Raw genomic sequence first — 13,342 nt, forward strand, 5'->3', positions numbered from 1 at the left:
TTTAGACTAGTTGAGTATCTGGAGCATCAGCATTTGTGGGTTCGATTGCAGGCTCAAAATGGCCATAAAGACCTTTCTTCTGAAACTCATCAGTCTATTCTTGTTCTGAGAAATGAAGGCTATTCCATGAGAGAAATTGCCAAGAAACTGAAGATCTTGTACAACGCTGTGTACTACTCCCTTCACAGAACAGTACAAACTGGCCCTAACCAGAATAGAAAGAGGAGTGGGAAGCCCCGGTGCACAACTGAGCAAGAGGACAAGTACATTAGAGTGTCTAGTTTGAGAAACAGATGCCTCACAAGTTCTCAACTGGCAGCGTCATTAAATAGTACCCGCAAAACACCAGTCTCAACGTCAACATTGAAGAGGCGACTCCGGGATGCTGGCCTTCTAGGCAGAGTTGCAAAGAAAAAGCTATTTCTCAGACTGGCCAATAAAAAGAAAAGCTTAAAATGGGCAAAAGAACACATACACTGGACAGAGGAAGTTTGGAAAAAAGTGTCATGGTCAGACAAATCTAAGTTTGAGGTGTTCAGATCACAAAGAAGAACATTTGTCAGACGCATAAAAAATGAATAGACGCTGGAGGAGTTCTTGACGCCATCTGCCAAGCATGGTGGAGGCAATGTAATGGTCTGGGTGTGCTGTGGTGGTGGTAAAGTGGGAGATTTTACAGGGTAAAATTGATATTGAAGAAGGAAGGCAATCACTCCATTTTGCAATGCCATACCCTGTGGACGTCTCTTATTTGGAGCCAATTTCCTCCTACAACAGGACAATGACCCAAAGCACAGCGCCAAACTATGAAATAATTATTTATGGAAGAAGCAGTCGGCTGGTATTCTGTCTATAATGGAGTGGCCAGCACAGTTACCGGATCTCAACCCTATTGAGCTGTTGTTGGAGCAGCTTGACCGTATGGCATGTAAGAAGTACCTATCAATTCAATCCAATTTGTGGGAGGTGTTTCAGGAAGCATGGGGTGACAACTAGAATGCCACTGGTCTGCAAGGCTGTAATTGCTGCAAATGGAGAATTCTTTGATGAAAGCAAAGTTTGAAGGACACAATTATTATCTCAATTAAAAATCCTTATTTATGACCATTTCAACATCTTGACTATATTTCCTATTCATTGTGCACCTCATTTCATGTATGTTTTCATGGAAAAAAATGACATTTCTGAGTGACTACTATGAATTAATCTATTGGATTATCTATTGGGTCAAAGAGAGAATTTTGATGATTCAAATGATGCTATGTGTCAACAGATTATGGTCTACCGCAGTTTTACAGTGGGACTACCAATTTTTATAGCCGTTGAATGTTCAGATATACTGTATTAATCATCTTTATTTAGGCTATATCTACGTTATTAACTCAATGTGGTGAACGTCGGCATGCCATATATGGAAGACAATAATTTTCCACTGCAGATGTTAAACTTCTTACGAAGACGTCTGGTTTCAGGAAATAATGACGCATAAATGGGCAGGGTTTGGAGACATTCAACAGCACGATTAAGTGTATTTAAGAATATTCACAAAGAGCTTATTCTTTAAAGGATATATTGACGTCTCCTCATTACAAAGGAAATAATGAAGTTACTGAATTTGAAGATCTGTCTGACACTGGCTGTCATTTTCTTTCTCGCAGATAACGGATTTGGTAAGTAGCCTATTCAAATAAATAATAGACATTATCAAATGTTTGGATTAGCCACATGTTGGGTACTACAGTATTTCATTGTTGAGAAAAGTAAGTAGGTGTAGTTACGGATTTGTAACAATAACATTTATGTTGATTAATTCATGTTGAAAACGTATCTGCACTTCTGCTATCAATGTGATGTCTGCTTTTGGCACGCTTGACAAAATACCCTAGGTTGCTGACAAGATGTCACGAAACCGGGTCTGTGTATTTTGTCTACATTTGTCTGTATTTTCTGACTGGAGGACTTATTTTTCACAACCAGAATAAAGTATGAGTGAGAGTATTAAAACATTTGAAGAACCACAAATGAGAACAATGGACATGTTTCTCATAACTTTAACCTGTCATTTATAAAAGGGGTGGTTGCATAAGTGAAAGTGTAATTTGATCGGTAACGCTTTATTTTAAGGGGTCCTTCTTACAGTGTAATTACATATGTAATTAAATAAACTAACAATTATTGTAATTACTTGTAATAGTTCACTGTAATAACAACATGTAACTGTACGTATCTGCAGTCTGTAATTACAGAGGTATAACAATGAATGCATGTTAGCATGCTTGTTACACATGTTAAAGTTTTGTGATAGCACCATATTGCTCAGTGCTATCCGGAATCCGTGGGACATTCTTACCCTAAACTTAACCCCTACCCTACCCTACCCTACCCTACCCTAAACCGAACCATAACCCTTACGTAACCCTAACCCTTAGCTTAACCATTTTAAATATCAACTTCAGTGGGGTAGGGACATCCCAAGGATCACTGATAGCACGGACCGCATCATAATTCAGCTCATTGACATAATTGCAATAAAGGGCTCTAGGGTCTGATTTCCAGGCCCAATGTGAAAAACAGGTTCACAGACCAAAAAAAATCTAAGAATTGGTCATTAATTTAAGGGTGCATTTTTCATCTGATTGTCAAACAATCACTTCAAAAAGGCGCTCCTGTAGCCTGTAGGGTACCCGCGCACGTTTGTCCACGCATTGTGCTCCTGCAATTTGATGAATGGAAAGAGACATCCGTTACAAAACACTTTGTGTATTGTAAACGGTGTGTATTGTAAACGTGTATTTTAATGACATTCTGCAATTGTCATTGGGCTTACACGGCCTGCATGGATGCAACCACAGCTGTCCAAGCGCGTCTCGGTCGTTGCCACTCATCTCCGCTTGTCAAAATGTACAATTTGTAATGTGGCTGACATGCGGTAGTGTTAAATAATGGTGTAAAATAGCCTATATTTTTCATGTCATTTTGTGTTAATTATTGTGTTAGGCTCACGTTTTACCGGTACAGCATACCCCCAATATTTATTTTTGCATACCCCCAATATTTATACCGGCTTACTTTCATCCCTGGTTATGGTTAAACGTGTGAAATAGTCAATCGTTAATTGCCAAATTGTAAGCCTATTAAGCTTGGTTGAATAATGGTTTATAAATGCACTTAAAATGATCATAAGACAAACTCTTATTCCATCATGTAACCTTGCAAGGGTTTCACTGTTGAGGAGCATTCTCACTTTTTAATGGGATGCATTGGTGCAATTATTTATTTATCCCAGGAATTAAGGCATCAAGTCAAGATCTGCCTATCTGTGCAACACGCTCTAAATAAGAATGGCCTCGAACATGCCCACGTGTTGACACTGGCGAAATGTGACAGTGCGCAGAGAATATGGTCGAGTAGGTCAGTGTGCAAATGCCACTTTCAAAACAACTCGGAAATCTCCGGGAACTCGGGGAAAAATTATCTCCGACTGGGAAAATAGTTTTGAAAGGTCATCAAATTTAGAATTACAAGTCGGAAACTCTGGCATCTTTCTAGAACTCTGACTTTCCGACCTGACGTCATGATTTGATCTGTTTTTTTCCGAGTTCCCAGATGTCTTGAAAGCACCAAAAATCCAGACATGAAAGAAACAATGTGTTGTAGGTGAAAAACATCAACACGGGAGAGAAAGTATGGTTTCCATGCAATTTATTTCGCTTTTTTGGAAACATGAATTCTGCTGGATGATTTAGCATAGGTAGTTAGCTTGCTAGCCTAATGTTAGTTAGCTAACTGTAACTAGCTTGCAAACGTCAGCTATGTTTTTGTTTGACCTACCAACTAGGCTAGCTAGCTAGTTACCATCTAATATAGTTTTTTAGGGATTAGCTAGCATGCTAACCTTGACTAACTAACTAGCAAGCTAAAGCTGGCAATTATGATAAGATAATAGATAACTAACTAGCTAACGTTAGATTGGCTCGATGGTCTTCCCTAAACCTTGGGTAAAACGTGAGACACACCCAGCATGTTAGCTAGCTAGGTACTTGAGTAACGTTAGTGCCTTTTCAATGTAGCTAATCATTTAACACTAGATCATTTATCAGCACAGATAGAACAGTGAGACAGATATTTCACCGGATGTATAAATGTGAAGCATCCGGTTGGCGTATCCACTCACTACCAGTAGCCAGAAGTGGGAGAAGATTGATTTTGGCCGACATTCTGATAATTTTCTCATCGATGAAACATTTGATCTCCATACAGTTTTCTGTTTCCAAAACTAGAATCTGTAACAAACAATTTGGACAGCGTTTTGTAGACTTTACTCTTGCCAATGTTTAACAAATAGCGTTTAGAATGTGTGCAAGGGTGAACTGAGTTATTGCACACGCGCACTTCACAGAGTAGGCGGTCCCTAACGGAAATATGCAAATAAATGCTAGAATGCGCCAATAGGATCTCACTAGCTTGTACTTGTTCTGCCCTCTATGATTCATTTGCTCCAATTGGAAACGACAGGCTCTGATCTATCTCGTGATAGATAAACAAGTCTTTGTTATTAGTGTTAGCAAGCACTAATATGGCTAGCGGGATATCACAACAAACTAGCTAGGTAGTTATGTAGACCCTCGGGGTACACATCACGGACAAACTGAATTGGTCCACCCACACAGACAGCGTTGTGAAGAAAGTGCAGCAGCGCCTCTTCAACCTCAGGAGGCTGAAGAAATTTGTCTTGTCACCAAAAGCACTCACAAACATCTACAGATGCACAATCAAGAGCATCCTGTCGGGCTGTATCACCGGCTGGTACGGCAACTGCTCCGCCCACAACCGTAAGGCTCTCCAGAGGGTAGTGAGGTCTGCACAACGCATCACCGGGGGCAAACTACCTGCCCTCCAGGACACCTACACCACCCGATGTCACAGGAAGGCCATAAAGATCATCAACCATCACCCCGCATCAAAGAGGGTGAAAAACTTCTATCTCTTTTTTTACATTTTACCCCTTTTTCTCCCCAATTTCGTGGTATCCAATTGTTGTAGTAGCTACTATCTTGTCTCATTGCTACAACTCGGGAGAGACGCGTCGATACACAACCCAACCAGCCGTACAAAGCGCGCATCCAATCCGGAAGCCAGCCGCACCAATGTGTCGGAGGCTACACCGTGCACCTGGCAACCTTGGCTAGCGCGCACTGCGCCCGGCCCGCCACAGGAGTCGCTGGTGCGCGATGAGACCAATCCCTCCCTAACCCGGACGACGCTAGGCCAATTGTGCGTCGCCCCACGGATCTCCCGGTCGCGGCCGGTTACGACAGAGCCTGGGCGCGAACCCAGGGACTCTGATGGCACAGCTGGCGCTGCAGTACAGCGCCCTTAACCACTGCACCACCCGGGAGGCCAAAAACTTCAATCTCAAGGCCATCAGACTGTTAAACAGCCACCACTACTAACATTGAGTGGCTGCTGCCAACACACTGACTCAACTCCAGCTCACTTTAATAATGGAAATGGATGGAAATGGATGTAAAAAAAATGTATCACTAACCACTTTAAACAATGCCACTTAATATAATGTTTACATACCCTACCCTACATTACTCATCTCATATGTATATGTATATACTGTACTCTATCATCTACTGTATCTTGCCATCTTTATGTAATACATGTATCACTAGCCACTTTAAACTATGCCACTTTTATGTTTACATACCCTACATTACTCATCTCATATGTATATACTGTACTCAATACCATCTACTGCATTTTGACTATGCCGTTCTGTACCATCACTCATTCATATATCTTTATGTACATATTCTTTATCCCTTTACACTTGTGTGTATAAGGTAGTAGTTGTGGAATTGTTAGGTTAGATTACTCGTTGGTTATTAATGCATTTTCGGAACTAGAAGCACAAGCATTTCGCTACACTCGCATTAACATCTGCTAACCATGTGTATGTGACAAATAAAATGTGATTTGATTTGATTTTAAATGATATGTGCAAGAAATATTCCATTTTATTCGGAAAGGCAAGCCAGACAAAATTAAACAGCCTATTTATATAATGAACATGAATTCAGAGGGCAGAAATGATTAAACATTTAAAAGAATGACTAACTAAAGGCAACAGTCATTCTGGTCGCAGGTTCAGAAATGGTTGAAGAATTGCCACATTTACTTGGAGCTAACTCTGCAAATAGCACTGCTGGGTTAAAAAGTCATAGTCAAGGGCAACAAGAGAATACAACCTTGGGACAGTTATTACTGAATCAGATGCAGCTGAGAAGAAACTTAACACGAAATTGGTGAATTTAGTGGAAACTTGCCCATTTGTAACAAGCATGGTAACAAGCATTTGTTTTTACACATCTGTAATTATAGACTCCAATTACCACCAGTTACATGTTGTTATAGCAGTGTAACTATGAGTTATTAGAATGAACTACAATACATGTTAGTGTAATTACACTAATTAGGACCCCATAAAATGAAGTTGTACCTTTTTGGTTTAAAAATCCAAATAAGTTGACCTATATCATTTGTCGAATGCAGTAATGGTCCTGTCCATCAAAGACTTAAGCTGTAGGCTACCTATTATTTTTATTTTATCAAAAGCAATAATTTACTCACAGATTGCAAGAACAAGTATCCTAGCAAGAAATGGGCAAGCGTTTCAGAGTAGGAGTGCTGATCAGGTCCCCTCTGTCCACTGTGGTCTTAAAGGCAAAACTGATCCCAAATCATAACTCCTAGTCTGCTTGTTACAGAAGGCCCTTGGAACAGTTTAGATAGAGCATGTGTCAAACTCATTCCACTAAGGGTCAAGTGTCTGTGGGTTTTCGCTCCACGCTTGTACTTGATTGAGGAATTAAGGTCACTAATTGGTAAGGAACCTCCCTCACCTGGTTGTCTATAGGTCTTAATTGATAGGAAAAAACAAAAACCCGCAGACACTCGGCCCGCCGTGGAATGAGTTTGACACCCCTGCTGCCCTAAACCTTTTCAGGCCTATTGATTATGCACAGGCTGCAGGCATTATTTTGGGGCGGCAGCGTAGCCTAGTGGTTAGAGTGTTGCACTAGTAACCGAAAGGTTGCAAGTTTGAATCCCCGAGCTGACAAGGTACAAATCTGTCGTTCTGCCCCTGAACAAGGCAGTTAAAATAAGAATTTGTTCTTAACTGACTTGCCTAGTTAAATAAAGGTACAAATAAAAAAAATAATTATAATCAGCATCCAGATGTATAGAAATCAATAACCTTAATGTATGTACAGTAGATGACAATACCCTTTCAAGCACAAGTACAACTTGAGAGCTTCAAGTTCCTTGGTATCCACATCATCAACAAACTAACATGGTCCGAGCACACCAAGACAGTCGTAAAGATGGCACGACAAAATCTATTCCCCCACAGGAGACTTAAAAGATTTGGCATGGGTCCTCGGATCCTCAAAATGTTCTACAGCTGCACCATTGAAAGCATCCTGACAGGTTACATCACTGCCTGGTATGGTAACTGCTCGGCCTCCGACCACAAGGCACTGCCATCCAGGACCTCTATACCAGGCGGTGTCAGAGGAAGTCCCTAAAAATTGTCAAAGACTCCAGCCACCCTAGTCGTAGACTGTTCTCTCTGTTATCGCACGGCAAGTGGTACTGGAGCGCCAAGTCTAGGTCCAAAAGGCTTCTAAACAGCTTCTACCCCCAAGCCATAAGACTAATCAAATGGCTACCCAAACTATTTCCACCCCCCCCCACCCCCCCCCCCCCTCTTTTACGCTGCTGCTACTCTCTGTTATTATCTATGCATAGTCACTTTAATAACTCTACCTACATGTACATTTGACCTCAATTACCTCGACTAACTATAGCCCTGCTATTGTTATTTAACTTTTGCTCTTAAATTATTTGTTACTTTTATTTATTTTTTGTAGGTATTTTTCTTATAACTGCATTGTTGGTTAAGAGCTTGTAAGTAAGCATTTCACTGTAAGGTCTACGCACCTGTTGTGACAAAGGCATCAAATAACATCAAATTTAATTTAATTTAATGTTACTCAGGAACCACACCTGGAAGCACCTGCTTTCAATATACTTTATATCCCTCATTTACTCAGTTTCCTTTGTTTTGGCAGTAACCTGTATTTCATATTCAATAGGAATATTGTCCATGAAGATTCTCTGTCACAAATTAGTTATGTTTATATGTTGTTATTCCCTTATGAAACACAGGTGCTCCAGCAAAAGGTAGATATATGTGGGTTAAGTGCAGGCCAGACGCCACGAATCCCAACTGTGAGACACAGAGGGGTCCATGGATGGACTTGCCTGGGCCTCCTGACAGACTCCCTCCATTTGCAGTAAAGGATATGTAAGTATACGTCATCACAAATTAATTTATCCGGAGACCAAAGCTTGATGGGCTATTGAATTTCAGAATTGAGCATAATGTGACAGAATTGTCCTGACTAACTTCGTTGCTTCATTGTTTTTGATGAGATATGTCCCCATAAAGAATTGCAATAATAGACTTGATCAATAACATTTCAGAATTTTCAAGAAACACTATACAATTTCCTGTGGTAGGAAATATTTTTTTAATGACAGAATCAGTCTGGTAGTTGCGTACTGTGACTTGAATGGCCTCTGATATTCTTTCTCATTCCGAGAGTGATGGTAGCATACAAGAAGTAAGCACTTTATTGACTTACTACTATGAGTTTAAAACACACTCTATTGGTCTAGATTATCCTGCTGAAAGTTGAGTGTTTAAACTACAAGCCATATGAATTAGGTGATCTAATTATACATGGGTGAAGGAGCACCCAAGCATTAATATCTGCATTCATTATATTACAGCAGACAGAAGAGAACAATATGTACTCAGCTCTGTTAAACATTTTCACTATTGAGGAAGCTAAACAATTGCTATCATAAGGAAATTTGCTCTCATATGGCCTAAGACACCGCTTCCCATTTAGTGGTTTAAGTCCTCAGCAAGACATTGTATCAGTTAGAAAACATCAGGACCCAAAAGGGTTGGATCTCACAAAACCCTCTTCCCTATACTGTAGGTCGCACAGAAAGGGATTATCATTATAAATTCCCTCTAAGCATGTTAAAAAAAACATTGTCAAACTGTCAGGAAATACTGTTTAATTATAAATGTTTTGTACTGCTGTTGTTAAAAGTACCATGCAAACAGAAGCATTGGTAAGTTTACTAATACCTAATATCTACTTTACTTGACTATTTATATTTTTGACAACTTTTACTTCACCACATTCATAAAGAAAATAATGTACTTTTTACTCCATAAATCCCTGACAACCAAAAGTAATCGTTACATTTGGAATGCTTAACAGGTGTAACGGCTTTCTTCGGTAGAAGGAGAGTCGGACCAAAATGCAGCGTGTAGATTGCAATCCATGTTTATTCAACAATGATAAAACATGAACTGTACGAAAACAAACGTAATGTGAAAACCGAAACAGCCTAAACTGGTGCAAACTAACACAAGACAGTTACAAGGACACTAAGGACAATCACCCACCAAACACTCAAAGAATATGGCTGCCTAAATATGGTTCCCAATCAGAGACAACGATAAACACCTGCCTCTGATTGAGAACCACTTCAGACAGCCATAGACTTAACTAGAACACCCCACTAAGCTACAATCCCAATACCAACACACCACATACAAAAACCCATGCCACACCCTGGCCTGACCAAATAAATGAAGATAAACACAAAATACTTCGACCAGGGCGTGACAACAGGACAAGAAAATTGTAAAATTCACACACTTATCAAGAGAACAACCCTGGTCATCCCTACTGCCTCTGATCTGAAAGACTCACTAAACACATGCTTCGTTTGTAAATTATGTCTCAGTGTTGGAACGTGCCCCGGGCTATCTGTAAATTAAAATAAACAAGAAAATCTTGCCATCTGGTTTGCTTAAAATAAGGAATTTGAAATTATTTATACTTTTACTTTTCATACTTAAGTATATTTGAGTGATTACATTTACTTTTGATACTTACGTATATTTCAAACCAAATACTTTTAGACTTTTACTCAACTAGTATTTTACTAGGTGACATTCACTTTTACTTGAGTCATTTTCTATTAAGGTATCTTTACTTTTACTCAAGTATGATAATTGGGTACTTTTTCGACCACTGTTACTGTGTAACAAATCCAATGTAGTGACTGGAGTAATACGTGTTTCTTCACAGGTATTAGAGCAACTTTTTAATGTTTTACAATAGATTAATCTAAATGTGTTTATTTTCTAATTTACTCAGTTGATAATGTAAGCAAAGGAACACTATTTCAACAATATATTTTCTTCATAGAAGTTTTAGAGTTGTCACTCAGCCTTTCTTGTTAATCACTTGCACAATCACTTGCACAATCAATGCACAATTCAACTGAATACGACTTAAGGCTCCCAGACAAATGAAGCAGAGATGATGGAAGTGTAGAGACGCCCCAGCCTGTGCTGTAGTGAAAAATCATAGGAAGAGCTTAGAGGATGTAGACTGTAATGGCTAATGGTCTTGTGCTTCTGTTTTTCTTCCAGAGTGCTGGAAGAGGATGGCTCAGAGCTAGAGCAGTCAGGCGAGGGTTCTGACACTGGAATCCTCTTCACTGAGCAGGGCTCTGGCGACCAGTTGGCCAGCGCAGATGTGGACGGGATTGACTACTCTGACTTTGTTTACCCACAGAAAATGGCCATGGATCAGGCTCTGCCTCGTGCTCAGGAATTGAAAGAGGATCACCTGATCCTGTAGCCTGCCAGAATGCAAAATATTGAAATGTTGATGTTAATCCGTTTGTGTAAAAATAATTGGCTCTTGCAACCTCTCAAGATTACAGTAGCACATGCTTTTTGACCCAGTTATTGATGCTTGGCTGTGTAAAATTGTATTTAATCTGATTTAGGTAACTGAAGTTTAGTTATTTTCCCATGGAACCAGAGATTAAATTAGTCTCCCATGTGTTTTTTTCTGTATTTTTATTATTATTTATAATACCAGCCAAGAATGTTAATAATTGTATTTTTAAACATAATTTTCAGGGGTATATCATGCTTTTATTGTTTTACATTTTAGTCATTTAGCAGACGCTTTTATCCAGAGTGATTTACAGTAGTGAGTGCATATATTTGTTTACATTTTAGTACTGGTCTCCTGTGGGAATCAAACCCACAACCCTTGCATTGAAGCACCAAGGTCTACCAACTGAGCCACAATGAAAACTATAAGATATATTGTGAAACACTCCGTTTTCAAATATACTTTATTCAGAATTTCCACGATGGTCACAATCTAACATGATATCATTCCGCACTTGTATTTTCTCACCCGAGCAAAATGTTTTGACAATTTGAAGGATTAAATAAACATATGTTTTAATCATCCAATGATTTATAACTCAAATACTGTTTTAGAGCGGATATGAGCTCCCTATGCTTCTGTAGCGGACATGAGTCGGGCTCATGGTCTCGTGATGACGTAGCCCTGCCTGTCACTTCAGAATCAGTCACACTCAACATATGGTATTCCTTGTTAGTCTAATGGTCTAATGGTCAATACATTGGTTTCTCCTATGGGAGACCATGGTTTAGATCCAGTGGCAGTGGGTGCCGTTTAAGATGAGGGAGAACGATTATTTTTCTTATCAGCATGGCCTTATTTCAATTACAGCATATTGGATGACTGTCATTCATATTCCATTCACCCAGCTCAAAGTAACATCGATAGGTTTATAAAAAGTCATTTCCTGAACTGCCCATAGTCTGTTATCACACCATTGTGTTGAATATTTCCCTGAGCTTCGTCTGTAGAGTTTCTCATGACTTAGAAAACCTCCTGTTACAAAATATATTAGCCTGTCTTGAGTTAGTAAGCGGCAAACGCACTCTCTTTAGCAAAACTTTCCAGATGAGAATGCAGGATTAAAACACTAGGCTGTTTTGTTCCTTTTAGTACACACATAGTAGTGCTCAGGTTTCACTAGTGTTTTTGTATCTTTAGCTTAAAGCTATATGTCAAACTATAATTTTGATCTCACAGACTGTCAGTCTTTGCATTCATAGATCCATCTTTGAATTTGAGAGTGGTTACATTTCTCCAGGCTGAATAAGGAATTAAGGATTGTGCATTTAAAGGTGCAAGCCCGCTCCACCTATCCATTTGACTTTAGGTCACATGATAGCTCATGGATTTTAAAGTGTGATGTTTGCAACAAGAGGATTTACAGTGCACATTTCTCTGTCAAAATAAAAGTTTACTGAGTAACGCTGGATGGTCACACAGTGCTATATGTATCAAAGTCAAGTGATATGAATAGGGATTATCTAAACCTCTTCTAAAGAAAGTTACTGTAAACAATAGAGATATTGCCAAAACCTTCAGAAATGTATTGTCATCCGCAAACAGTGCGTGTTAATTCACATATATTAATGTTCTTGAATGCTCCTTTCCAGGTTAAAGTGATTTTTAGCCTATGCAAGCCGCTTTGTTAACATTATTTTCATACTCTGGTGACACTTCGAAAAGAGATCTCATTCTCAATGTGATAACCTAAATAAAGAATTTATACATTTTTTATACATCTGCTACCTTCACTTTTTCAAATCAAATCAAATGTTATTTGTCACATGCAGCGAATACAACAGGTGTAGACTTTACCGTGAAGTGCTTACTTACAAACCTGTTCCCAACAATGCAAAGTTAAAAAGTGGGAAACATTTGCTAAAAATAAATAGTAACACAATACAATAATGAGAATATACACAAGGAGTACCGGTACTGAGTCAATGTACAGGAGTACAAGGTAGAGGTAATTGAGGTAATGTGTACATTTAGGTATGTGTAAAAGTGACTAGGCAATCAGGATAGATAACAAACAGAGTAGCAGCAGCGCATGAAAGAGTGTGAAAGTATGTGTGTGTGCATTGTGTGTGTGTCAGTGTAGTATCTGTGAATGTGTGGGTGGAGTCCAGTGAGTGTTCATAAAGCCGGTGCAAGATAGTCAGTACAAATTAAAAGGAGTCAATGCAAATAGTCAGGGTAGCCATTTGATTAACTGTTCGGCAGTCTTATGGCTTGGGGGTAGAAGCTGTTTGGGAGCCTTTTGGACCCAGACTTGCGTTCCAGTACCGCTTACCGTGTGGTAGCAGAGAGAACAGTCTATGACTTGGGTGGCTGGAGTCTTTGACAATTTTTAGGGCCTTCCTCTGACACAGCCTGTTATAGAGGTCCTGGATGGCAAAGAGCTCAGCCCCAGTGATGTACTGGGCCATACGTACTACCATCTG

The 13,342-nt window shown here is 39.5% G+C and overlaps 1 protein-coding gene across 2 annotated transcripts; it reads left to right on the plus strand.

Moving 5' to 3' along the window:
• The first annotated feature begins 1,497 nt into the window (after nt 1–1,497).
• Nucleotides 1,498–12,634, plus strand: srgn (serglycin). 2 transcript variants are annotated; one of them, XM_021580978.2, is made up of 3 exons: nt 1,498–1,670; nt 8,242–8,380; nt 10,601–12,634. In XM_021580978.2, the coding sequence occupies exons 1-3, from the start codon at nt 1,601–1,603 to the stop codon at nt 10,809–10,811; spliced, it is 420 nt and encodes a 139-aa protein (XP_021436653.1). In that variant the 5' UTR covers nt 1,498–1,600; the 3' UTR covers nt 10,812–12,634. The 2 variants fall into 2 exon arrangements, with proteins under 2 accessions (XP_021436653.1, XP_036816324.1); XM_036960429.1 differs by lacking the exon at nt 1,498–1,670 and adding an exon at nt 3,603–4,969 and having other exon boundaries at nt 10,601–11,085.
• The last annotated feature ends 708 nt before the right edge of the window (nt 12,635–13,342 follow it).

This window comes from Oncorhynchus mykiss, chromosome 23 (genome assembly GCF_013265735.2).
Source record: "Oncorhynchus mykiss isolate Arlee chromosome 23, USDA_OmykA_1.1, whole genome shotgun sequence".
Lineage (NCBI taxonomy): Eukaryota > Metazoa > Chordata > Actinopteri > Salmoniformes > Salmonidae > Oncorhynchus > Oncorhynchus mykiss.

Coding starts and splice junctions, on each gene's coding strand:
- srgn (XM_021580978.2), top strand. CDS start 1,601: ATGAAGTTACTGAATTTGAAGATCTGTCTGACACTGGCTGTCATTTTC. Junction 1,671..8,241: donor TCTCGCAGATAACGGATTTG/GTAAGTAGCCTA, acceptor TATGAAACACAG/GTGCTCCAGCAAAAGGTAGA. Junction 8,381..10,600: donor CCATTTGCAGTAAAGGATAT/GTAAGTATACGT, acceptor TTTTTCTTCCAG/AGTGCTGGAAGAGGATGGCT.